The 27,619-nt window shown below is 37.6% G+C and overlaps 1 protein-coding gene across 1 annotated transcript; it reads right to left on the reverse strand.

The window, feature by feature from the left end:
* Window positions 1–7,320: 7,320 nt before the first annotated feature.
* LOC115918658 (E3 ubiquitin-protein ligase RNF4-like) lies at window positions 7,321–27,351 on the reverse strand. The gene is made up of 6 exons (XM_030986145.1): window positions 27,277–27,351; window positions 26,259–26,445; window positions 25,374–25,517; window positions 24,484–24,640; window positions 19,215–19,320; window positions 7,321–10,145 (listed from the first exon to the last, which is right to left on the reverse strand). The coding sequence occupies exons 1-6, from the start codon at window positions 27,283–27,285 to the stop codon at window positions 9,996–9,998; spliced, it is 753 nt and encodes a 250-aa protein (XP_030842005.1). The 5' UTR covers window positions 27,286–27,351; the 3' UTR covers window positions 7,321–9,995.
* Between the last annotated feature and the right edge of the window lie 268 nt (window positions 27,352–27,619).

A 27,619-nucleotide genomic window follows, 5' to 3' on the forward strand; every position in this document is an offset into this window, starting at 1 on the left:
TCGAAACAAATTATTACTCTGTATTTGAAGGGCACAAATTATGAAAATCAAAACTATGACAAGGTAATTTACCACCGCTGCTTGGCTATGATACGAATTACAAGACCCAACCCTAATATTATTAAGGAATGACGTCGTAAACTCGCTGTGTTTGTTAGTCGTAACCCGGCACGCGCTGCGGGGGCGGCTTTGGAAACATAGCTAGTCCATTCAGAAATGTGAAGGGAGTTGGTTGGGAGTTCATATCTAATTTAGAAAGTAAAGAAAGAACAAAATTTCGTCGGCTGTCCGCAAAAAGGCCGTTTCTGTCATTGACGATACGTATATATCTATTACGGCCTTTTTGCAGGCAGCTGACAAAACATTACGAGGCTTGAAATTACAAGGGCTAAAGGTTTTTTTGAAATTGCAAGGGGCTAAAGATTGAGCCAGACCTTATTTTCTTAAATTGATGTATGAAAGGTTTAATGATGGTTGTAAAAGTATTTGAAATATTTATGTGTCGTTTGTCTTAGAACACGTTAAACAAAACAAACAAATCCTGCAATTTTTTAAAGAAAACGATTAGACACTAAAAAGAATAACGATTTCCAAATGAATGTGAATTATACGCAGCATAAATAACTATAAATCGACTTTTACGCATGAAGTAATTTAAAACAAAATGAATGCCAAAGTATATTTATAACAGATAACAGGATGGTTTAAATTTACATCTGCCTAATTTCAATTGTCATTTTGTTGTTGTATTTTCAACATCATGCACATTCCTTAACCAAATGTGTCGTGGCATCTATCATACGTAAATGATAACTAGGTTACTCACAGCAGGAGATGTTTTGAACCTCCGAAACATTCGGACTATGTGAAAAAGAATAGATTAAATTTAGATTAGTCATAATGTTATTACAATCGGCGCGCGTCATTTAAAACAATAAACCCTCACTGAGAAAAGTTACATGTCTCGGGTTAACATTCGGGCGGAATATGAGACAAATCGGGTACTACGCATCATTACATAATATTAGCACCACCGCCACTATAAGAATAACACTTGCTAATTGAACATCATGATATAATTTCCTCAGTAAACATAAATTCCCGACGCACACTAAATGTTATTTTATATGCAACGTACGGCATGTCCTTTCAAAATCAGATTCTGACGAAGACCCTATTCATGATAGTAATTGTGTGTGTGTGTGTGTGTGCGTGTGTGTGTGTGTGTGCGTGCGTGTGCGCGCGTGTGTGTGTGTGTGTGTGTGTGGGGGGGGGGGGTGGACTCTCAATATGCCTATTACTTATGATTTATTTGCATTTTATAAATACAATGTACACGGATTATGCACTCGATCCACTGCCCTCTTCCTTATCGTTTATTATCGCTTTATCCAATGACATGCTTCTTACTTTAGCTAAATATTGGGAATCAGTTGTGTGATGGCTCCAAAATGATGATGCCCCCTCTCTCTCTCTCTCTCTCTCTCTCTCTCTCTCTCTTTCTCTATCTCTCTCCCTCTTTTCCTCCCTCCCCCTTCTCTCTTCCCTCTCCCTTTTCTCTCTCTGTTCCCACCGTGGTTCCTACCCCTCCCTCCACCATTCTCTCTCTCTCTCCCCTCCCCCTCTTTTCCTTTCTCTCTCTGTTCCCACCGTGGTTCCTACCCCTTCTCGCCATCATAGCTCTCCCTCTCCACTTCTCTCTCACCTTCAACACTTCATCAATCTGGTGTAGTCATCACATGGATCATATTCACGTAATAAATAGGCCTACTGAGGAACATTGGAAGAGTACGAACATGTCACATCATACAACATTACCAGGACATGATAATTTCATATCCATGGTCATCTCTCTCTCTCTCTCTCTCCCCTCTCTATATGAGCCACATCATTATGTAGCTATAATGTTAATTACTCCAGTTTATCATAGTAGGCATAGGTCTTAACCTGTCAGATGATGGGACTGACTGACTGACCAAAACGAAACGAATGGATACCGTATATCCAAGATGACCGTAGTCCGTACTAATGACCTTATTAAACTAGTCTTTGCACGTCACATGTCAAATGCCTCAATGAAATATCATCGCATTGAGAGGTGGAAGTTGGACCAACAGTCACCAATTGTCGAAGATTAGCATACCACTGTGGTCAAAACCATGGATGGCCGAACGCTTTCCTTTAAAGATGAGAGAAAGGAGTGAGTGTAGGAGAGAAATAGGCTGAAGGAGGGAGGGAGGGAGAGAAAGATAGAAAGGAGAGAGATAGATAGAGAGAGAGAGAGAGATAGAGAGAGAGAGAGAGAGATAGAGAGAGAGAGAGAGATAGAGAGAGAGAGAGAGATAGATAGAGAGAGAGAGGGAGAGAAAGATAGAGAGGAGAGAGAAAGAGAGAGAGAGAGATAGATAGATAGATAGAGAGAGAGAGAGAGAGAGAGAGAGATGGAGATATATGGGGATACTTGGCTTTCCCTCTTTCATATTTCATAGAAACAAAGCTTGGTATATATAAATGTACATGAACAATAAGAGCGAGATCACTGTTGTCATGATCTACGGATTAGTCTGGCTCCATATTTGGTAATGATAAAACAAAAAACTGTTTTCAATTGATGTTAACATGATTTACTACAAATATCAATTGTTCAGGGTTACTATGGATAAAACACTGAGATACTGCCATCTGGGCCCCCGTTTCATATAACTTGTAATCAATAACTGCTGCCACAGATCTATATGATAACTCTGCTCTCAGCCAATCAAATGTCACAATTTCAGTAGCTTATAACACTTATTGTAACTTGTTATTGATAACAAGTTTTATGAAACATGGCCCTGGTGTAGGAGATAGCTGAGGCAGTGATTACACACTGTTTACCTTGCTACTGACAGCCACTTGGTACGCTGTAGGCCACACTAAAACAATCAAGTATAAACCCTTCATACTTTTTTTTATCTACATATATTTTATTCACATAATATTCATAATATTCTGAATGAGAAAACAAAAAAAGTAATGTTAAAATTAAAGAACTAGCATCATAAATCTGCTATTTGATAATAACACAATACATATCATATAATCATATCTAAAACTCTGACATTAGAAATATGGAAGGGTTGATCCACTCCCATTATCGCCTCTATTCACAATTAAACATAACTATTCTTTAAAAACAAGGGAAACGCTCTCGGCGGTCTCGCCTGCATAACGCAATTCAATATGATAAACCAGAACGTCAATGACGTAGCGCTCATCCGCATCTCACAACAACAAATATCGTAAATTTTATGTGGTACACTTTTGAACTGGTCAAAAATAGAAATTTGATGCCCTGGAAGGGACATAATTTCATTTCATTTGCATAAAGTACCATAAATAATCAATGGAGCAAAATCTCACAATTCTGTGTAGAAGTTTATTGTTCCAAATTTAGCTCTACCAGATAAGGCAAAATCGGTCAAGAAATGAGGGAAAAGAAGCAATTTTTGTTATTTTTGGAATAAATTTGCATAAATTACCATAATTAATTAATGGAGAACAATTTCAAAATTCTGAATAGAAGTGTAGTGTACCAAAGTTAGCTCTACGATATAAAGCAAACCAAATCAAAATCGGTCGAGAAATGAAGGAGAAGAAGCCTTTTTTGTGATTTCGAATAAATTTGCATAAATTAGCATAGATAATGAATTTCACGATTCTGTGTAGAAATTTTAAATCCCCTCCTAGCCCTATCATATGAAACAATCAGAATCAAAATCGGTTGAAAAATAACGAAGAAGAAGCATTTTGAAAATCTTAATGTTGATGCCACAACAAAGTCTAAGTTTGTTGACCTTCAATGGCCTTTGACCTTAACTTAGTGACCTGAAATACTCACATGATTGGAGAGACTTGATAACCCTATAGTCCAAGTTTCATTGACTAAGAACTTATACTTTCAAAATTATATCAAAAATTCAAAAACTTAACCTTAGGTTAAGTTTTCGATGATGATGCTACAACATAGTCCAAGTCTGTTGACCTGAAATGACCTTTGACCTTGACTTTGTGATCTGAAATTCTACTCACATGATTGGGGATACTTGATTACCCTATAGTCAAAGTTTCATTGACTAAGAACTTATACTTTAAAAATTATACCAAAAATTCAAAAACTTAACCTTAGGTTAAGTTTTTGATGTTGACGCCGTCGCCGTCGCCGCCGCCGTCACCGGAAAAGCGGCGCCTATGTCTCGCTTTTTGCTACGCAGGCGAGACAAAAATCAACAAATCTATTTGATCAATATAAATAACATTTATACCAACTACTATCAAGTCTTAAAAAAACTAGCATATTTCTCATAATCAACATAGATTTACAATAAGTGATGAAGGTAAACCACTCCTCTCCCCCTCCCCATTAGTAATTTTATTAAAGTCTTTTTTGTTGTTTTTGTTAACATGTATGAACGAAATGCTTGTACCTTTCATCTTGAAACTTTATCCATATATGACTCATTTTTTGATTATGGAAAAATTAACAGTCTATGTCCAGCAATCAAGTTTTGAAGAGATTTGGTAGGATTTCTGAATCTGTGAATACATAATATGCCCAGGCACTAATCCAGGAAAACTAAATTTTGGAAGAAAAAAAATATCCTCAAAATTTGATTGTGAGAGGGTAAATTCAAATTCATTGTTGCTTAAATAAAATAAAGCCACTTTTCATATTATTAATTTTCAAAATTATCATTAAATTTCATACCATGAAAAGTTGAGTTACCCCAGTATTTAAATCTTTCATGAATAACTTGTCAAAATTGGGCGATTTCTAGTCCGACCAATATGGTAAAATGTGAGGTTCAGCTCAGACTCGGAACAATAAGATAAACATACAAAATATACATATGTCCAAAGTACAGATATTTTGGAGGTTGGCATAACACGGACAGCTTGTACTTGTGAGGAGATGGTAAAGGCTTTCGAGAAATCAACTCAAGGGGTGATCTCAATACCCTATTGTATGCCCCATAGAAATCATGTTCAGATGATGTAATATGTCATGTAATGTTCATACATTGCAAAAAGTGACGTACAAGGAAATAAAGATCCCCACGGGTTGATTTCAAAACAAGGAAATGCGACCATCTATTGTTGGAAATCTCCTGCAATATTTATTCCGTACATAGTATGGTATTGCTAAAACACACCAATGTTGTGATGGTTATGAATGTAACAATTAAAATCAACAGCTACAGTATGTAGCATCTAAACAGTTACCCTTCGTTACTTACATCAATCAGAATTTCTCTTTAAATGCTAAAAAGTAAGTTGTACAATGACAGAAGATAAATAATGCAAAATTATTGTAGTAAATACATGGAATACATCAATCAAGTTTTAAATTCATGAAATGTAATATACATCTGTAAGAATATGATAACTAGATGGAATTCGACTGCGCGCAGTCGAAAATGATGCCTCCGTCATAGAGCAATTTTACCAACCAAAACAGAAGAAATATTTCAAATTCAAGTTCATTTGTAATCCATTAACAGGTTCTCAAAATATCGTGATTACAAGCTATTTTTGCATACATGAGCCATGACCTTTGACCTCATGACCCAAGAATCTACTCGGTTCATTGGCTCTGCAAGATACATACATGATCTAAGTTTGGCAGGAATCCATCAATCTGTTCTAATGATAATGCGATCACAAGCCATTTTTGCATACATAATGAGCCACGTGACCTTTGACCTCATGACCCCAAAATCTAATCAGTTCATCGGCTCTGCAAGTAACATACATGACCAAAGTTTGGCAGGAATCCATCAATCTGTTCTTGAGATAACGTGATCACGAGCTGTTTTTGCATATATAATGAGCCCTGTGACCTTTGACCTTTGACCTCGTGACCCCAAACTCTAATCAGTTCTTTGGCTCTGCAAGATAAATACATGACCAAAGTTTGGCAGGAATCCATCAATCTGTTCTTCAGATAACGCGATCACGAGCCGTTTATGCTTACATAATGAGCCCTGTGACCTTTGACCTTTGACCTCGTGACCCCAAAATCTAATCAGTTCATCGGCTCTGCAAAATAAATACATGACTAAAGTTTGGCAGGGATCCATCGATCGGTTCTTCAGATAACGCGATCACGAGCTGTTTTTGCATACATAATGAGCCGTGACCTTTGACCTTTGACCTCGTGACCCCAAAATCTAATCAGTTCATCGGCTCTGCAAGATACATACATGACCAAAGTTTGGCAGGAATCCAGCAATCGGTTCTTCAGATAACGCGATCACGAGAACGGGACGTACGGACGTACGGACGGACGGACAACCCGAAAACATAATGCCTCCGGCTACTTCGTAACGGAGGCATAACAATGTAATATTCTCATTTTTATCATAACTCAAAATTCATACACTTTTCAATTAGAATAGCCCTGCGAATTAAAGTAACAATTGCTCTTTCAAAACCTCAAGCACAATCTTATATTACCATAAGATTCCATTTCAAGTTGTACTTCATCACAAAACATGTAAAGATCACTTCAATAGGATGAAAATGTAATAATAACAGTATGGATATAAAAGATTGGATCTGACTACATCACAACTTTTCGTATAGTAGTTTTCCCACAACTATCTCTTTATTTTCTTTCTAATAAACCTTGGACCGTGACTCCCATAAGTTTATTTCTGATTTTAAACCACAGACTGAGACATACAATATAACTGCGTCTTTTATATTTAAAAGGAAACCTAATGATCTTCGGACATTTGTGTAATATTTTTTCTATAAAATGACATCAGATAATGATTGTACTGTAACGTTAAAACAAAGCGGATAATGATGCACAGTATTTGAACTTAAAAACGAAGGCAAGGAAACAAGTGGAAATGAAAGAGATAATTGAACGAAAAGACACAAATAGAGAAGAGAAAAAACAGTCAAGATAATCTAGAAAAAAAGGGTGATCTGACATCTAAATTGCACTATAAGGTACCAAAGTGTGATGTCATACTGGCCAAGTTGTCAAAGTTGCTGGTTCCAAACAAAGTGTGCTATATAATGGTGTGGTGATCACACCAGACCCAAATACTAAATTTGCCTTGCTGCAGCCCGCTGCTTGAATGATCTCGCGGTGAACCTCTTCGCAGGTTCTGTTACTTAGAACCAATAACCTGGACGACAAGCAAAAATGACATTAGTACTTTAATAGGTACTCTATGGTATCAAGGTTGCTACTGGGTTTTAGGTTAGGTTTCGGTTCAGGGGTAGGATGAGGTATGGACTGCAACTTCGCAGTTGAGACTTTGACTAGAGTAAGAGAGTGATTGAAAAGCAATGCATTTTCACTAGAGCATGAGTCATTTAAAGATAAAAATATAGGAGAAATTGTACTTCACAGAAGCACAAAATATGAAAAGAAATGAGATTAAGAATGGAAAGTAAATGTCACGACGAGATCAAGCATTACTGTACATGAACACAATGAGGTAGATGTATATTACTCAATTAAAAAAAAAATGCCCAGAAGGAAAAAAGGAGACGATCAAGAAGGGAAAAAGAGAGAAAAGATAGAGATAGTAGAGATGGTGAGAATTATGAGAACATCAACAACAACCAGACAACATTGGTTAATGATAAAACGAGGAGAATAGGATAAAACTGAAAAAATACTAATGATTAAGAAAGACAAATAAGAAAAGAAAAAAAAAAACAGAAAATAAAAGCAGAACAACAAGAGAAACTCAAAGTTTGAGCAATATCCGATTGAAAAGATATATGAATTTTTCATGTTGTCATCCGTGAAAAACCCATTGGCAACACTCTGACGTATCATGCGAGCTCTTCTCCAATTTTCCCCGTACAGAAAAGTTCATAAAAGTTCATTTTCTTAGTTATTGATGATGGAATAGATTTGTTTCATACAGGGGTTGTATTAACATTTTCGACTTTTAATCATTTTTTGCTCAAACTTTCACTGACCAGTTCCTCTCATGTTTCTGCTTATATTAAAACCATTTTAATACCAGGGTGGAGTTCCCTTTACAATGATAAAAAGCAGGAAAAGAAATAAACAAAATGAAGGAAAAGCTGAAGAAGAAGTGACACGCTTTATACTCTATCAAAACTGCCTTTGCCATCACACAAGTTGAAGAATGTGAATGCGACAAGTCTGACCGTAAATCTTTGCTAAATTGGCAATCACAGCTCGCCGGAATACCATCATGTGCACCAAGCTAATTCAGGACATTAACACTGTTTCCAAAGCATGCTGGTCCAATAAACAAAAGCAGTGACGGAAATAACTAACCACCTCGTCAGGAATAGTATAGCACGATTAAATGATTGCTCATATAAAGAATTGCTGCACCGGCGTGTAAGAATTTTGCAGACCAGTGCAAACAAGATAAACAAGCTCTATATCAAGTTATACCTACATGACTTCATGTAGAAAGAAACATATATCAAGTACCGGTAGACATTTGAGATGACATTAAGCGATTTGAAATTCCCCATAACTTGCATATTCTGCCCTTAACACGATAGCAAATACTTCCGATAACCTAAGGTAACTATTGAAATGTACGAACATGACAATGACGTATGTAATCCTAATATGATTTCTATGGGACATACAAGGGTATTGAAATGATGTTTTGAAAGATGTACTAGTTGCGATCACTTTTCTAATGAATTTACAAGAATTGTCAATAACATATTAAGAGGATCGAACAGGCGGAAAAAACAACAACTCAACTGTCTCATGGATGCATTATTACATACCAATTACAAGTATATATATAAGTTATAATATCTGTAAAGCGCTTAGACACAGTATTCCATATCAAGCGCGATATAAATCCAGATTATTATTATTATTATTATATTCTTGAAAAATGATTTGATAGAGAGCATCTAAAACACAACTTACAATTACTCACTTGAATTCATGGCTTAGGCAACCCCCAAAATAGTTTCTACAAATGTTATATGCGATTTATTACTCATATAAATATGCAGATTTATTACTCATATAAAGATTGATCACTAAGATAATCATGACTACCACAATGTATTCTGATAAGCAGACAACATATAGTTTGAGAAGCTGGATTACAGGGAATAATCTACACTTTCTGAAATGATAACCATCTCCATTCAAAAGTCTGTTTGTGGGACAGAAGTTTCTACCACCCTGATTAAAACGTGATGCAATGACATCCGGAAAATAACTTTTTGGAACTATTCTTGATATACTCTGCAGAGCTTCTGTATTAAACTTCCAGAAGATGTTATAGGAGTAGTATACACTCAAGGTATACTTCATTGTATAAACATGCAATGTTCACCTTATGCGCACCATCTTCTTCCCCTTTGAGGCTAATATGAATTGATGTTTTAGGTGTTCACAAATTGACACCATCAAAATCATACGCAGAGTACACTATAGCTCTGGGAGGGAAGGGGTGAGGCTCAACTTGTCCTCTTCCATATGCCATTTAAGTCTCATTCTGGCACAATATTGCAGATCATACCCAGCTATACATGAACATGGTTAAACTGTATCCTAGGCCCTTAGTAACACTGCACAATGACAGAACAAAAGCATCCTTAGAATATGACAAATTCATTCTTATATAGCAGTCACCTCTGTATAAAGGTTGCCTATTTGCAGCGGATCGGTGGCCACACAAGTGACACAACTCCAACCTTAATTGGAGCTGTCGCACTCTATGAGAATCATAATTTCCATAAAATGTTTAGACTGATTTCACGTCAACATTAAGTCACCAAATCTTCTGGTAGTAGTGATAAATACATGTAGCATAAATAAACTACAAAGTGGTTGTGACAAACCTTCATAGAAAGTTCACCTGTAGATATGAAAACCACTTTTATTTTTCACCCTTGGGTGACCTTTAACAGCAATATACATTGTACATATATAAATATATAGATATCATACATCTTTTCTTCTGGTTATTCCCTCATAGAAAAATTGGGTGTATCTGCCTCATGGTGAGTTTCTTACGACAGGTCGGGCATCGGTGCTGTGTTTGGATGCTCGCACGGATGCAGTGACGACAGAACACGTGACCGCAGTTCGTTGACATCAGCTGCTGACCGTTGTTCCGTAACTGAAAAGAATAATAACAGAGATGATTGATAAATCATTACTGAAAAATCAATATTTTTAGGGGAAGTTTATGGTGTGCTTTCATGACAGTTATAATATGATCATAATTTTGTCTATCCAGGGAAGCTGTTCTTCCTGAAGTTATTATCACCTGAGCAAATGCAGCGTAGCCTTTTACACCTGGGTGAAGAGTGGCATATGTGGATTAATGTCTTGCCAAAGGACATTAGTGACAGGCTGGAATTCAAACCCTCATCCCTGAAACTATATCTTCCCCAAATCAATGGTATCTCCTGTAATCATTCAAATCTCCTACAATAATTAAACAGGATCTTACTGTTTAATATACCCTGTTTATTCACAAGAAATAGCTTAATATTATTTTACTTTCACAGAAACAAACAATTCATGGTAAGAGAACACCAAATGTAGGAAGAGGGAGGGAAGATACTATAGACTTTAGAAATTGAAAGTAGATCAATTTCTATGTTACAATATTTTTGAATTCATCATATCCTCTCCTCCACAAAATACAGAACTATAAGGACTCATCTTACATAAGTTGTAGTTTATCTAAAAGTTCATGCAGTTATCAATATATCATTACTTCCACTAAAAACCAAAAATATTTATAATTTCTCACTTTAAAGCCCCCCTGACAGTACCCACCTTATGGCAAGCACATGTAGTCAGATATGAATGTGACCCATTGCCTAAATATATGTCAAGCTGCTTGATTGAACGTAACAAAGTTACTCAATCATCACACCTCAAAATCAAAGCAATGCATATTGTTGGAGTTCATTGGTCTGTCATCTTATTATCTTATTATCCCTTAGTTCTTCAATATAGCTCCTGGAGAGCTCAAAATGGCTTTCAACATAAGGAGCACTTCGCAGGTATTCTTCCAACTGTGTTCACAAGCTATGCACAGGTGAACACAGGAGGTGTAATAAGTAAATGTAAAGAGTGACAGAACATGAGGGTGTCGTAACAGAGTTATCAGTCTATCACATCTCACAGGTCATGGGGTCATCGTATGCCATGGCCTGAGGCATCGTTTAACAACGTTTCCAGTTTTACAAATCTGAGATGCATGGCCCTACCTGTCATCAGTGTCTGTGATATGGTATAATATTTGATCCCTAAAAAAAATCAAAATGATCATAAAGTGCCGCAAAAAAGTAAAAAATCTTTGAGTGACCGGTTTTACCATACTCATTTTCCCCAATAGACTGTATTATTATAAAACCGTTGGGAAAACGGTTTTTGAAATTTCGATTTTCCAATCATCAATATCTCAATAATCAGACAGAAGATCGGCTTGTAAAAGTCACGCGATTCCTGACTGACCTAAAGGTCTATGATTATGAGCTAAATCCAGGATTTTGTTAACAATCTGAGGCAAAGATACCCAATCCCTACTTTAAAGCCAAGCTTCAAGATAAACTCCAGTTCTGGTAAAAAAAAAGAAAATTAATTCTCACAGAATCAAATGAAACTTACACTGAATGTTCAAGATTACAAATAAATGACATATGTCAAACAATTTTGGAAGAAAATGTATATTGGCTGAGTAATGAGCATAGAAAGACAAGGAAATCAAGGTAGTACTACCCCCGACACCATGTGTGTTGTCCCATATATAGCTTTCTGTGTAAAGTGCTTGTTACTTTACCAAGACTCGGTCAAATTTATTATGATTTTGATGACTCCAGAACCTTGCAGTGCACACCAATACTTACATGCTACATGATCAACCATTTCTGATCCTTTCCACACCTTTTCTTTCACAATGCAATCGCATTACCAGTACTAAAGTTTATCTTTAATTTCTCCCATGAATTCTCATTTGAAGACAAACTGTCTATAATTATTTGATATCCAATGAAAAACAACACATATAAAACTACTGCAAGAAAATCGAGCTTATTGGATAAATGGAAACACCAAACTGGGGGAAAAATTGTGAAATTACACAGATACCTAAAATTAAATACAATAAAAAAAACAAGCAACAAAAAAAGAAGGTAGATAAAATGTTGCTCATTCTTGTTAGCTCTTGTCATTGAATCAACATAGAGGTACATGTACACCCCATATAGTATGCCTAGAAAACATCTCCATGTAAATTATAACAGAGATTGCTGGGATTTCTCCTTTGACATCTCTGACCTGCTTTCAGGATGACCCACGCCCCACTGACCACTAAATTGGCAACTCCACACCTTCTGACCAGGTGTGTGCGATGACAGGGTCAATCTGACCTGTTATTTGATACCAGGCTTTTGATTTGTATAAATCGAGTGAAGAACTACCTCTCAGATATAACACATGGTGTTGATGCTACCTACGGTCTATTTTATTCAATTTGAGGCAGGACAGACTGAGCATGGTAATTGATTGATATAACTTTCAATTCAATCTACTTATTGCTTTGAGGTCATATGTTGTAGGTCATGAACTCTGACCTTCTTTTATAGGAATACCCACACATAAATCTGTACTTGAAACCCACCCTTTCCATCTTGCTCAATTTCTTTTTAATTTGAATTACCATAACTAATGTATTTGTTATTGTAGTTGTAAGTAATATGTATCATACCAATAATGTTTTGACCTCTGCTTGTATAATCTTGAAATAAATAGCATATAACATCTACATGTATTATGTTTCACATTTCGCTAGCACGTGTACAGTACATCACAAATAGAAAAATTATGTAAATCACAAGCCTATAGCATATTTAATAAACAGGCCACAGTCACAGTGGTATTTTCTACTTCCTAAGAGGTCCTCAATCAAATCAATACTTCATACAAGCTAGGTGAAGAAAGTCTGGAAGGAAAGTGAGAAAGCGAAAGAGAGATACGGTAGGCTTGTGGTTGCACCATGTGAGAGAAATAGAGAAAGAGAGAGAAAGAGAGAGAGAGAGAGAGAGAGAGAGAGAGAGAGAGAGAGAGAGAGAGAGAGAGAGCAAGAGCACATTTAAATTAGCACAAGTTTGTTCTAGTTTTTTTTGTACTGTATGTAAAGTACTATGGAATCTATGGTTCATCTATAAGCCACACATAGAGGACAATGTTTTCTTACAAAAGGTTTGTCGTGTATAAATGAAGAATAGATGTGCCTGTTGTATAGATCATGATGTACCTATGTCTTTAGCCTATGATGTAGAAACCAGATACTGCTCTCCCCCTCTAATTGCAACGCCATACCTATATCCCGTCCACCTACCCCACCCCACCCCAATACCTATATCCCCCTCCCCCTGTCCCACCCCGATCCACAAACAGCTATACAAATGTAGATGTTAACTAAATTCAACTTACCGGTAATAACTTAAGTTAACTACTTTGGCTGTTAACTAGACGTACCAATATTTGTGTGTACCAGTATTTTTGTTCTAACTCCACTGATCTATGTTATATGCAACTCCTTTTAAAAGTGCATTTAAAAAAGGCCTCAATTATCTGCTTATGTTCAACAAAATGTTTCAAAGAAATATTTTACTATTAGTTGGAGGCTCAGCAAACAGATTTCAGCCTTAAAACACACCTGGATAACAGATGTAAAACTCCTTAGGATCTAGGGTGAAAGACCATGGCTGACTCCTTCGTGTCTAATTCTCAACAACGTTCTTGTCGTTCTACCTCCATCACGGTACACGTACATATCACTTTAAAGTGATATAGGAGATATTGCAGTAAAAGTTCAAAGAATACATGGAATTAGCTGAATTTGCAGATTTTAGTCATTTGGAGGAAACTGAATGATCCTACATTCATAAGACATTTTGATTTACTAGTGACAAGGAAGACCCAAATTGTGGGTTTACTTGAGCTCATGGTATAAAACATGGCTTAAACTGTGATCATGTATCATGACTAATTTGTACAATTAATAATTTTAGTCAATTACTGCCCATATACTGGGCATGAGGACCCTCACGTTTAATCCCTTGATTAAGTTGCAAGATAGATCACTTATTTTTAGTGACGCTTCCTTTAAGGTTGAGGAGTCTGCATCTGCATCCCTCCCCCTCCTAGGTACCTCCATGAAGGCATCCCTTGACTGCGGTATCTCGGGAGACGGATTGGAAGAGACAGATCTGGGATAAAACCTTGAGCCAAGATGGAACTCACATTAAAGCCACATCAATATTGACTGTTTGCATACAGACCGGAGAGAAAGAGAGAAGGACAATCAAGGAAAAGTTTCCAAGCCTCGATCATGAGATGATCCAACTCAGTATGTGGCATGATCTGTTTTGGGTTGGAGATGCTCTGAATTGTTGTCTGTTTAGGCATGTGAGGGGTGTGGAGTGGGGTGGGTGCGGGGAGGGGGGGGGGAGGGGAGGGGGGGGGGAGGGGGGGGGGGGAGGGGAGGGGGGGGGGAGGAGATGGAAATGAGTGGGTGGGATGGGAGGGGTAGAAAGTGTGTACCTACATGTATAGATTTGAAATAAAGCATTCAGGCCTTGTTTTTAACCCCTCCATACATGCAGATAATGAATGAATGAATGAATGAATGAATAGATGATGATGATGATGACGATGTGCATGATGGTGATGGTAGAGATTGCAGTGGTGGTAGTGACAATGATGATGATACTGATTTTGATGGTGGTGGTGGTGGTAATGATAATGGGGGTAGTGGTATTTAATAATTTGAATACGGAAAGCTGTGAATATTCTTGTCAAAATTATCAATTAATCCAAACAAGTACGATATTGACAATCACAGGAAGTAAAACAAAATGCCAAGGAATAAGATGATCAGAATAATATCACTTGAACACCAACATCAAATATGACAGAAAATGTCAACACAAATGCAATCTATGAACAGATAAGATTGTACAAAATTCAAAATTCAAACCAGGTGAAATCCACTACTATACATGTAATGTGAAAGGTTACTGAAGCAACCTTCTCACTTCCACTCCTATACAGGCCTAAATAGTTCAAACAATGTAACTTGCTGCTAAATTGCCTCCCTGCCCGTCTCCTTAACATGTTTCATGAAGCCGACAAGACGTCCACGCCAGGAATGTTAGAATGTAAGCCCTTGATGGATGGATGCCTGACAAAGTTCACACCTTCGGCTTCGAGGTCATTGCCAAGAAACCTGCCCAAAGCCTGATAAAAGCACCCTCCACCTGACAATTAACCAACGACCCAGGGGAGAGGACATGAACGCAACATTCCATGCTGGATTCTCACTCAGTCCAGGTAACTTATATGTTATAGAATAAAAAAGATTTTATAGGAATATTAATACATCATTGTTATATCTATGGATAAGGGAGAGAACATGAATAGAATATTTTTATACTGGGTCCTCCCTAGAGCTAATGCTAGAAATAGCAAAGTTGAGATTTGCAGGAATGTTCCTACATGTAAATATGTATATGTGTTTATTGTGTAATGACTTTTGAGAGGAGATGTACGACAATCTTTACTGGGTTCTTACTACTAACTTCTAGAAAATCAACGTCTGGAAGTTAGTTTACAAGGAAGTGGCAGAGTTAAGATTTTGTATGAATGTTCCTGAATGGTTTTACGACTAGACTCTAGGAGAATACATGAACAGAATTTCACAGGAATTTTTACTATACAATTTACTGTATGATGTGTAACATCAACGCTCTGTCTTATAAAGAGTTGATATAAATCGCAACTTATTCGCGATTGATATCAATTGCAACTATGTACATAAGAGATAGGTGACTGTAAACTTGGGATTGATTGGAGGACTTACGATTGATTTGGATGATTGGACCCAATTGTAACTCTTAACTCTGTAACTGATTCTGCAGGAGGTGGAATTTCTGACTTCCTAGGAATATATTCTTAATGTAATTGTGGCACAGATGCTACAAGATAGGCCTACTACAAGAGCCATTCACACAGGAATACATTTCCTAAGAAGTGGGTATCGTTCACAACAAATTCTTTGATCAAATGTATGGATAGATACTCTGCAGTTTGAATCCATAGTGATACAATGATGGGTGGAGATGATGCAAGAGATATTGTGTGGCCTGTCTCTTAAAATTCTTGCTTTAAAAATTCTGCATTGAGGTAATGTTTAGGGGTTCATCAGTTTGTTTTAAAAATATTATATTTGTGGAGGAACTGAAAATGGGGTAAATTTTTAGAGAGTTTATGAACTGTATACTCAGACACATAAAAGAGACAGAGCTCTCTAAACATTTAATAAAATGTCCTCTTTGTAAAATCCTTAAACATAATACCACAATGCATAAGACCTTGACTGCAGTCCCTCCATCATAGATCATGTTTATATATAAAGCATTACACTCCATTTAACAGTTTAAAATATTTATGGTGATAGAGCATTCCCAACCTCTATCACTGCGCTAAGATAGCCAAAATAAGAGCCTCCCGACTCCTCGTACCCATCCCATCATTGGACAAACAGTCGTCCTCGCGAAAGGCCTGTCTTCATCAGCTCGAGATTGCCAAATATCCCACTATTTGAACTATCCCGATCGCAAATTATCCAGTTAATTTGCGTCTTCATCAGCCCGAAGTTGCAAGTAGCGGGATATTTGGTCGAGATAATCATCCCAAGATATCTTGGGCTAGTTTGCAAAATATCCCGCTATTTGTCCAGTGCGTTCTCACCGGCCCGAAGACTCACACTATGCGCAAACGCTGAGCAAAATATCTCTAGCTAATTTCTCGAGCTCGAGTTTCAACTTTCGAGGAAGACGCAATTTGTAACTTTGGGATTATTTACCAAATCAGAAATAGCGGGCTATTCGGCAATCTCGAGCTGATGAAAACAGGCCCAAGGATTCCCAGACCCCCCTGGGACAGAGAAGACAGGTGCATGTCTTCTACATCATCTCATTCTTAACCATCTTGTTGTACCATCATGTCACGCAGCTTCATGTGTTTCTAATTGCTTCATGATGTCAAGAAGAGTTCTAAGGCTACATTCATGCCTTGATCCCCCATACTAGTCTACCTAGTCAATAGGCCCATTTAGACAGCAATATTTTTTTTCTTCTTATAGCACACATCTCCACAGGGTCTACTTATCATAGACAATTAGAAATGAAATACATGTACATGTAGTCCTATAGAACATTCAAAGGGTTAAACGCAGACTCTCACAGAATATTTAACTACTTGCCTTGTTAGGAAAGTCATATTACCACAATTTGAATGTTAAATATTGGAAGAGTCATTATGTCTCTACACGATAATAATAATAATAATAGCTCACATTTATGATTCGCCTAATACTTTGTTTCTAGGCGTAGTAAATATTATTACCCTGGTCATCGGATTCAGGTTTAACCGCACACAATGTATGTACATTATCCACTCCCTGGGGAGCATGCTTGCCAGTCGCCATTTTACAAGTGCCACTCACTCATACCAGTTCTTTAAAAAAAAATCTCTTACATGTATATCTTACAAAACAAAACAAAAAAAGTAAAAGAGAAAATGTCACTGAGTTTCACCTCATCTCATTCAAACAAATGAACAAAACACTAACAAAACACAAACAAAACACACACGCACAAACACTTAAAAATAAAAGCTATTGACAAGTTGAACTGAAAGATAATTAAAAAAACATCTGATTCTGCATGCAGTACCTACACACTAGGATAATCTTGCAACTTAGATCTTTTCAATCTCTTACTTTATAAAGAAGATGTAGATTCAAAATTAAGACAGAACGAGGAAGTGGCTTGGCATACCAAAGAAGAACTACAAAACTAAAATAAAATATCCTATGATGTGTTTTACCCTAACATCGTTTTATTTTCTTCACTGGACAGGCAATGTTACATGTAAAATAGCACCCTAGCAATGACCAAGACTGAACCACAGATGGCAGTATTGCATTTAACATGATGCAAATCTCTAAGAGTGCTCAATCTCTACAATGGCCATGGTGCTCTCATCTCTTTAATAGCACACAACAAATCACGTCATGAAATTCTTCAATCAAGAACCTTAACATTATCTAACCTTTACAATTTAAACCGATATAACCATTTAAAATTTATATGAGTTACGTTTGTTGTGTACTCCAAAGTTCCTGAAAAAATGGAAGGGCCTAGGGGCTCCTTCTCTTGAAAATTGGTTAACTACATAACAAAGTTTAAACAGCAAAGAGTAGCCCCTGAAAAAAGTAGCCCCTGAAGTGCAAAAAAAAGCCCCTGAAAGTTGAAAAAGTAGCCTCCGATTATTTCCCCAAACTTGGATATAGAGCCCCAGAAATATATATTTTTTTTGGGGGGGGTCACTGTCATATGGGGCGTAGTACTGCTCTGTAGCACAAGCTGCAGATCTACATTCAGCTGTATAGTATTATGAGGCTGTTTAACATCTCTTCTGGGAACCTAAAAGCTTGCCATGCACTCTCAAAGCTTTGTTGTGAAATAGGCAAGTAAAAAATAACTTTATGACAACATCATTTCATGTAAACTTTATGCGATTCAAATGACCACCAAAAGTTGATTTTGAAAACTTACTCAAACTAATAAAAGCAAGTATAGTTTTCCCAGCTGGCTATGCAAATGATCTAACTAGAAGGAAACTGAACTGATGAACTTTCTGCCCTAGTGTACTGTTTATTGCACAGCGCCATGGTCACCTTGCCAACAATGCTCAACCCAAAACCTAATTTCCACTTGGCAAACAGTTGTTACAGCCAAACTTGAGATGGCGCTTGAAGGGATTTTACAGTGGTGCTTCTAGAACAGCTGCTTTTAATGGCTTTTAGTAGTGGTGGTAGTCATTTTACCTGACTGCTAAGAAAGCATCTAGATACTTGGTAGTAAGCAACCAGAGGACCGAAAGCTTTAGGTCCTCTCCGCGGGACCTGGTAATGAGGATTAATGCAAAGGTCAATAGCACATCAAATTGGTTTCGAACCTGGGTCGTCGGATTACGAGACCACTGCTCTACTAACTGAGCTATTGCGCTTTTAAAGCAAGTCTAGTTTTCCCTGCTGGCAATGCGAATGAAACAGTCAAGGAAGAGGCATGTAATTAAGGTAGGACGTCATGTTACTTACTGTTGTCTCATCTTCCATACAGATAGGGCATGTGATGACTCTCTTCTGTGGTGTGGCGTGTCGCCCTCTTCCTGGACCTGTTGCTGTACTGTTAGGTGTCTCTGCCCTGATTTAAGAAAAAAATAAAAGGTTTGTAATCATTAATTTTTTATTAATCATTAATTTTTATTATCATATATGCATGATTTATTGAATAAAGAACAGATTTATATTTTGTGTGTTTATTATAAGTTTTGGTTGGTAATTTTTAGTCAGACAATGGTACCCTTAGAAACAACCGTATTAAGCGCCTAAAAAATGTTGTGTATTATCATTATTATTATTATTCATTTATCTATTAATCAATGCATTCAGCCCGCAAAATGAGACTTTGGGTGACTGTAACACATAAGTTTGCATTCAATTGGAAAATGGCAATGGCCAATCAAAATCATTAATGCATGTACACACATTTTGTTCAAAAGGCTGACCATCAAGGGATCAGAAATACCATATCAAATTTGCAATTGATCACAAAACCGTTGGGGTACAAGGCCCTGGCCTCGGGATAATCCCCAGGGGCTGGAAACTCTTTCAAGGGCAATGTCGTCCTGGCTCGAGGGCTATAAAAATCCAGCGCGTTTTTGGCGAAATCATCCAATGACGATGGAAAACGCCATTTATTCAACAACAACAACCTCCATTCCTCATTCGCGTTCAACGCTTCAAGCTGTGCAAATCAAGACATTCAAGTATACTACTACAGTTGCCTCCTGTGTTTCATCATGCCTCTTAAGAGAAGTGCCAGAAAAACTACCAATGGGAAAGCAGCCACTAGTACTACCCGAAGACCCCCAAGCTCCAGCTCCTCTGAAGGCCAGCCAGATCAGGCCCAAGTTGCTAAGCCTCCTGAGCCTGTCCCCTGTAGATCTCCACACTCTGCCTCAGTAGATGATGGAGAGTCCCTGGGTTTTGTTTAGCTGACGTTGTCTTCCTCTCTCTTTCACCATTAATCTTTAAAAAAACCTTTATATAGTCTTATCCTTCTCTTTTTTGGACTCTTGGTCTGTGCCTGATTTAGTTATTGCACAGCATAAGAGTCCTCTAATGATGTACTTGTAATGATGTATACTTATTTTTGTAATTTTTAATATGTCCTTTTTGGAATATTCAATGATGATAGTTATTTCATATTTGATATTTTAACTTATGTGACTTATTTATGTATTCGTTACTACCATTTTATGATGTATATACTTGATTAAAATTTAATATTATACCCAAGAAAGGTGTCAGTCTTCGGACTGTTTGTTCTTGATTTTTGATGTGATTTGCTTTGATTTCAATAAATCCTATATATAGGAAAACCAAGACTCACACCCATCTAACCCTGAGCAAGAAGAAGCCATGTTGGAATGGCTCAAGGCCAATGAAGCTAGTCCTCTAAAACAAAATATTTGAGGCCTATAGGACACAAAGAAAAAGGAACTTCCTGTGGCAGAAGCAAGCAGAGGTGATGGGTGTTAACAGTGAGGAGCTGATAATCTGGTATACCAGTCTGAAGACACGCTACACCAAGCTAAGGAAGAAGTACATTGACGGCTTTGGAAGAGCCCTGAAAACCTATTTTTTTTCGAGGATCTCCTAGAGCTGCTTTGTCCGTTGCTGGTTGGGAGGCTGATTCGACATGATGAGTGTCTGTTTGTTGAATTCGTTATATGTAATGTCAATTAATTTTGTAGGTGCAATTGTAGGTGCATTGGTTAACTTTCTCATAAATATCTATTTTGTTATTTATTGTTGTATTAATGTTGTTTATATATTCAAATTTGTTATGATTGTAAAGCGCATAGAGAAATTTACAATTTATTATGCGCTTCATAAATATTCTCTATTATTATTATTACATTATAGGACAGCGAACATGAACGCACGCGGCTAATTCAGTCTCTGCTTTTTAACCAAATGCCATCAAAAAGCACTGAATTTGCACATATCTTGCCAACACAATATCACCAGTTGATTTCTTCACATCTCATTGAGTTTTGGACCATCAAACGGACGCCAATTCATCTTGCCTTCGTGATATTTTGCAACTTCTTTTGCAACTATGACGAAAAAGATGGCGGCAAAGACCAAGCACTGCGTAGCAGCGTCATACAGTTATCCGGCCGCGCCTAGCCTGGGACCTTCGGCATTCGCTAGCCCCATCTTTCACAAGCCTGACAAGGAGACCCCGCAAAATTAGCGCAATGGCAAAGCCACACCACCATCAACCGTGGTGTAAAAATCCACGCCAAGCGTAGCCCTGACGGAGGCCCAGCCGACTGAAGGGTCTGATTTGACGACAGCGATAAGACAAGAATTACATAACCTTCTCTCTGATACTAGCTTCGTTACATACCTGGTCTCTGCCATCAAAACAATGCTCATGGCAGGCTCGAGCAAACCATTGCGGAACGGGTAGCTGAATACCTACAGTTCGATGCCAACATCTACACCAACAAGAGCACATCATTGGAGCAAGAGATGGAAACTACAAGTTAACATGGATGATGCCGAGCAGTATTCGTCTTGGAATTGCTTGATTTCTTGCGGTGTCGATGAGACCGTCAACAAAATCACGAACGAAGTTATCGCTCAAATATGTGAGGATAGGCTTGGGGTGAAGATCGACACCAAATCAGACATCGATCGCTTGCATCCCCTTGCAAGCACACACTAGGCGAGAACCATCCCATCCAAAAACTAGATCGGTTCTAGTGCAACTAATAAAAAACGTGAGACACCACAACGCATCATCGTTAAATTTGCAAAATATCATAGTAGAAACAAGGTCTACCGTGCCAGGATATGCACTGCCAGCTCATATAAAATCTACATGCTCTCAGAACGTTTTCAAGAATCTCTTCTCTAACTGTTCTGTCATAAAATATGCTGATGACACAGCTATATGCGGTTATCTAAAGCATGGGTCTGAAAACTAATTTCAAGAAGTACAGTTTTGTAAAATGGTGTGATCAATCAAATCTAGTCCTCAAGGTACAAAAGACAAAGGAAATCATCTTTGATTTTCGTCGCCCTTTACATTCTCATGAGCCTATTACTATTCACGGACATACCATAGACCAAGTCCCAGAATACAAATATCTAGGGAAAATCATCGACAACAACACTGAATTGGAATTCAAATTCACAAGTACTCACAAGAAAAGCTAATCAACGGTTGTATTTCCTTCGGAAATTAAGGGAATTTAGAGTTGACAATACCATCCTGGTACTATTCTACCAAAGTTTGATACAAAGTATCCTTACTTTCAGTCTCACGTGTATGTATGGGAACCTGTCAGATGAGAATGTGAAGAAGCTTGATAGAGCTAGGAAAGTTGCTCAGCGAATTACTCACACAGAGTCGCCACAATTGGTGCTCTGTATGAAAAGAAGGTTCTACTGAAGATTCCTAAAATAATGCAAGCTTCTTCTCATCCACTACATGAGCTTTTCAAGTTCAACCGTTCTGGTTTATGTCTAACATTGCCTAAAACAATACGATGTAGATTCAGACAATCTTTCATTCCAAATGCCACACACATTTTCAACAATTCATTTTGATTTTGATTTTCTTATTGAGTGTATGTACTATGTGGATGGTTTAGGTGCATGCATGGAGCCAGGTCATAATCTTTTCTCCTTCTCAGTCTTCTCTCACTTCACCTGAAGCATTGTTTTGGGTGTGCATCTGTACCATTCTACCACTTTTTTTCCTTCTTATTCATTTCCTTATTTATCTCCTTCCTCTATCTCTAATGCTGTAAACATGAACCTGACTTCACGCATGCCTGCACACATACATGCATACCGTAATTAACGGTGTATTAACCGCCCTCATGTATTTATCGCACCCCTCTTTTTCACCCTAAAAAAAAAAAAAAAAAAAAAAAAAAAAAAAAATCGGCGGCGGCAAAAGGTGCGGTTTATACACCATTAATTATGGTACATGTAATTGGTATGTTATGCTATGATCACAACCTTATTGCATGCCTTGTCATGTTAGCAAGGTCACTTTCATGATAACTATTTTTGAACAATTGTTGTCTTTTGCCATGCTTATTTTGATCAATGTTAATATTTCAAATGTTGCTATTAAGTGCAATAATGTAACCTATAGCAGTAAATGTCTTCAACTCAACAAATTTGTATATTTGAGAAGAGGTGCATTTATCTATTTAAAGGAAATAATTGTCTTTTATGATAGTTTTTAAATGCCATTCACTCTGTCCACAATGATGCGAAAACAGTAATCTTTTAATTGATGAATAATTTAGTTTGAGTGCATGCATTAATGCCAGCTGCTTGTTCTTTCTCCTTCCCGTCTTCCCTCACTTAATGATAATAATAAGAAACTTTGCTTATAAAGCGCTGACCTCCGAAGTCTCTAACTTCACCTGCAGCCTTATTTTAAGGTGTTTATCTCTCCCTTTTCTACCAATTTTTCTTATTTCTCTCCTTTCTTTTACACTGTATCTCTATTGTATTCATGTACCAGACTTCATGCATGCCATCATACATGTTTTTAGTATGTTATGGCCGCTGTCCCATCACACTGTGTAATAGCTAGGTTCCTTACTCAACATAATTTTAATTTTCAATATCATTGGGTCTATATCTAGCTTGCAAATGTTGAATGTCGATGAATCATTGTTTGTCTTTATACCACGGGCAGTCACTGTTCTTGATAGCCTGTACTCTACCTCATCTCTTCCCTCCCAGAGCTTGTTTTCTGTCACCTTCGCTCTCTCCCTCACATTTCCTTTTTTTTCTTCCCCATGTGACTCCTCTCTCTCTCTCTCTCTCTCTCTCTCTCTCATTATAAATGACATATATGCTTCCAAAGAGAAGGACATCGTTTAACAATGTTAAATCTGAGATGCACGGCCCTACGTGTTATCAGTGTCTGTGATATCGTGTAATATTGAAGCCCTAAAAAATTGCGCTTCAAAATGATCAAGAAGTGCCTCAAAAAAGTAAACAAATTCAAGTAACTGGTTTTACCATACTCGTTTTCCCCAATAGACTGTAGTCTTATGAAAACTGTTTGGCAAACGTTTTTCAAAATTTGTAATTCCAATCATAAATATCTTGATAATCAGACAGGCGATCGGCTTGTAAAAGTCATGGGGTTCCTTCCTGACCTAAAGGTTTATTACTATCATTGCAGCATGAGCTAAATCCAGGATTTTGTTTGAGAATCTGTGACAAAGTTAACGGATCCCTTTAAGCATCTACCCACCTGGCTGTCCTGTAGCTCTGCCCGATGTCTATCTCTGGAAGGACCATGATGTCGTTCTCCTCATCGCTATCGTCACTGAGGATAGGTATGATGTTACCACGTTGAGAGCTCCTCATCGGTCTCCCTCTCCTGCTCCGTCTCCTTCTCCTCCTTGGTGCTACAGGGAACAAGAAGACGTTCATTCATAAGTCATTTTGACATTTCAGTAGATTGATAGCATGTATCTATGTCAGAGAAGTACACAACTGATTTTTTAGAGGTTTTCTTCATGAAGCTCCACTGCATAAAGAGCTTCTTTAAAAAAAAAATCTACAAAGTGGCAATTTCTATATGTTTAAGAGATTTGCGAATATGAATATCTGTTGTCATTTATACCATTTCCTTGCTCTGAACTGGTCTATTGTTGGGTAGGACAATAGCTGACAAACAAGATGCCTCCTGGTCAACTACCAACTTGATGTTGGTAGTGGAATGTTGTAGTCGAGTGGTTTCAGCACTTGACTTGAAATGCAAAGGTCATGGGTTTGATCCCCGACATGGCACTAATGTCCTTTGGCAAGGCATTAATCAACATTTGCTACTCCATACACAGGAGAGAAATGGGAACCTGGTATGACGAGAGCCTTTGTGTGTGTTAGTAATTCCACATGCCCTAATGGTGACCATATGGTAGGAATACTCCCCAGGGAGTGGAGATGGTGCACATTGTACATAAATGAATCCGATGACTAGGTTAATAAAATTTGTAAAGGGCTTGCAGACGATATTTCGTTTTAATCTCTATATAAAACCAGATTATTATGTGGTAGTATTCAAATATTTATTGTTCCCATCAAACAAATTTCATTATTTAGAACTAAATAAAGGAATATGGAGGAACAGTTTTCTACCTCTCTCTTCTACTGGGGTATCTACGACAGACGTAAGATCAACGATGTCATCCTGAGAAAAATTTCTTCGTGGTCGATTTCTTGTGGTTTCCGTCTCATCCGTCAGGTCCACAATGCAGACAGGTATTGACAAATCAATCGGTTCTGTGTCAAAGAAAACAAAGAAAACAAAACAAACATTTCAAAGTAATTATTTACTTGAGGCAGGGTTTGTCCCAGGGTAAACTAAACATTTTGTGTCGTTAATTTCACCAGTTGGCCCTGTTGCATAAAACTTACCAACGGTGGTCATTTTGCCAATGATGGTAACTTCCATGAAATTTACATGTAGGTTTGATTGGCTGTTGAGTGATGTTGCCATGGTAGTTAATATTGAAAACAAAGTTACCATCAGTGGTAAGTTTTATGCAACAGGGCCAGGGTACTAAAATCTGTCATTTGTAAAGGGCTTAGAAACGATATTTCGTATTAAGCCAGATTATCATTATTTCTTCTACCGGTAAACCAAAGCAGAACAAACTCAGTAATGGTTTTAATGCAGGCTCAAGGGCATGTATGAACAACATTTCAATTGTAAAAAGCTAATATTGTTTGTTTTAAGAAAGCTTAGAGAACGAGGAGGAAATTAACATTGTGTAGGAGTCAATGCCCTGCAGGGGCCAGTTTCTCGAAACCGCCACAAGTCTTAGTTCCTGGACATCCCATAGAAACATGTGTAAATTCTGTAACACTTATGACGGTTTCGAGAAACGGCCTCCTGGCTCCCAGCAGAAGATATAGTAGAAGCCCCATCTTCATTGTGTTGAAAAAGCAAGAAGAACCACAGGGCAAAATACATGTAGAGTGTAATTCACTTAGCCTTGAGTTCTTGCCCATTTATCATACCATCTTCAGCGATTGGCGGTGTGGATGTCTGTGGGGTAATGTCCACGATCTCGACTGAGCCGGAACTTGTTCTGCTTGTTAACCTTGATGCCCGTAGCCTCGAGCGAGGGGGGTGTTCATCTTCGTCATGGCTTGTGCTCGCACCCATACGGGATGAGTGTCTTCTTTTTCTTGAGAGAGGTTGAGTCTGTGATAAAGAGGAGAGGGTTATTATTATCAATTTGGCGCAACCTGTGCCTGGGAGACGAAAAGTGAACTGAATCACTGTAACCCTCTGGTCTCTCCTCCTGGTATAACTGATTGGGGGTAGAGGGCAGATATTAAAGCCAGACTACAGGAAACAGTAACATTCGACTGAACAAGAACATTTTGCCAAGGCAATAGGCTTAGAATCTCAGGCTTCTCCATTAAATGTTGTGATTGTGATTGTAAACACAACTTGATATTGAAATGCGTGTATCTTCTTTAAGTCGGCCAAATTTTGTATTTTAATATTTCAGCACTTATTCACTCTGCACAAATCGAGTACCATTGACATGACATATATCACAACGCACACCTTTCCACAGATCTCAAATGGCATGCACACAGAACAAAACACACACACACAATAATAAATAAAATTAAAATACCAAAATAAATTATAGATAAATTAATGAACCCAAAGTAGACAATGACAATGACAAGGCCTAAATTTTAACTACCAAATATTCCTCAAATTTTGTTCATTTATCCGATCTGTGACTGTTCTACAAAATGTTTACTCAAGTCATGCATTGTCTTTGAAATTTGAGTCTTGCTCTCGATCGTTACCCGAACATGTCAATGTTACGTTGGGGCCTGGGTTCACGTTAAACTCGGTCAGTATTGACATTTTGTTCATTTGAATTTGTTAGGTGTAATTATCTCCCGGCGATGACGTCGTATTCAAATCTGACAGATCTTTCTCTCAAGTATACGCTCTGCTTAAATGTTAACTATTGTAGTTAAAACAATTCTTTATAACGATAGAACTTACCCTATCCATATTTTTCTGAGTCGGGGCCGTTCCTTCGGATTCGGCGAACTGTTTTCTCTGATCTGGCCGCGCCAGCTGAGTCAAAGTACAGTGCGGAGTGCAGTGAGAAGAACATGCTAAGTACATTTTATCGACTGTAGAGGGCATAACTCAAACATTAAAATGCAAAATTTAAATGCTAAAACTCTCTGTGATAAAAGTGCTAAATTATTGTTTGCTGCTTTTTGAACCCGCATTTACTTGTACAGTTTTGTTTGTTTCTCCTTTGTTAGAATTCAAAGGTATATGTCTATCTAAAAAAAGGGGAAAAAGTTAATTATGTATATATAGCCAAAGACAAGCA

The sequence above is a fragment of the Strongylocentrotus purpuratus genome, unplaced genomic scaffold (assembly GCF_000002235.5).
Source record: "Strongylocentrotus purpuratus isolate Spur 01 unplaced genomic scaffold, Spur_5.0 spur5_scaffold_15, whole genome shotgun sequence".
Classification (NCBI taxonomy): domain Eukaryota; kingdom Metazoa; phylum Echinodermata; class Echinoidea; order Camarodonta; family Strongylocentrotidae; genus Strongylocentrotus; species Strongylocentrotus purpuratus.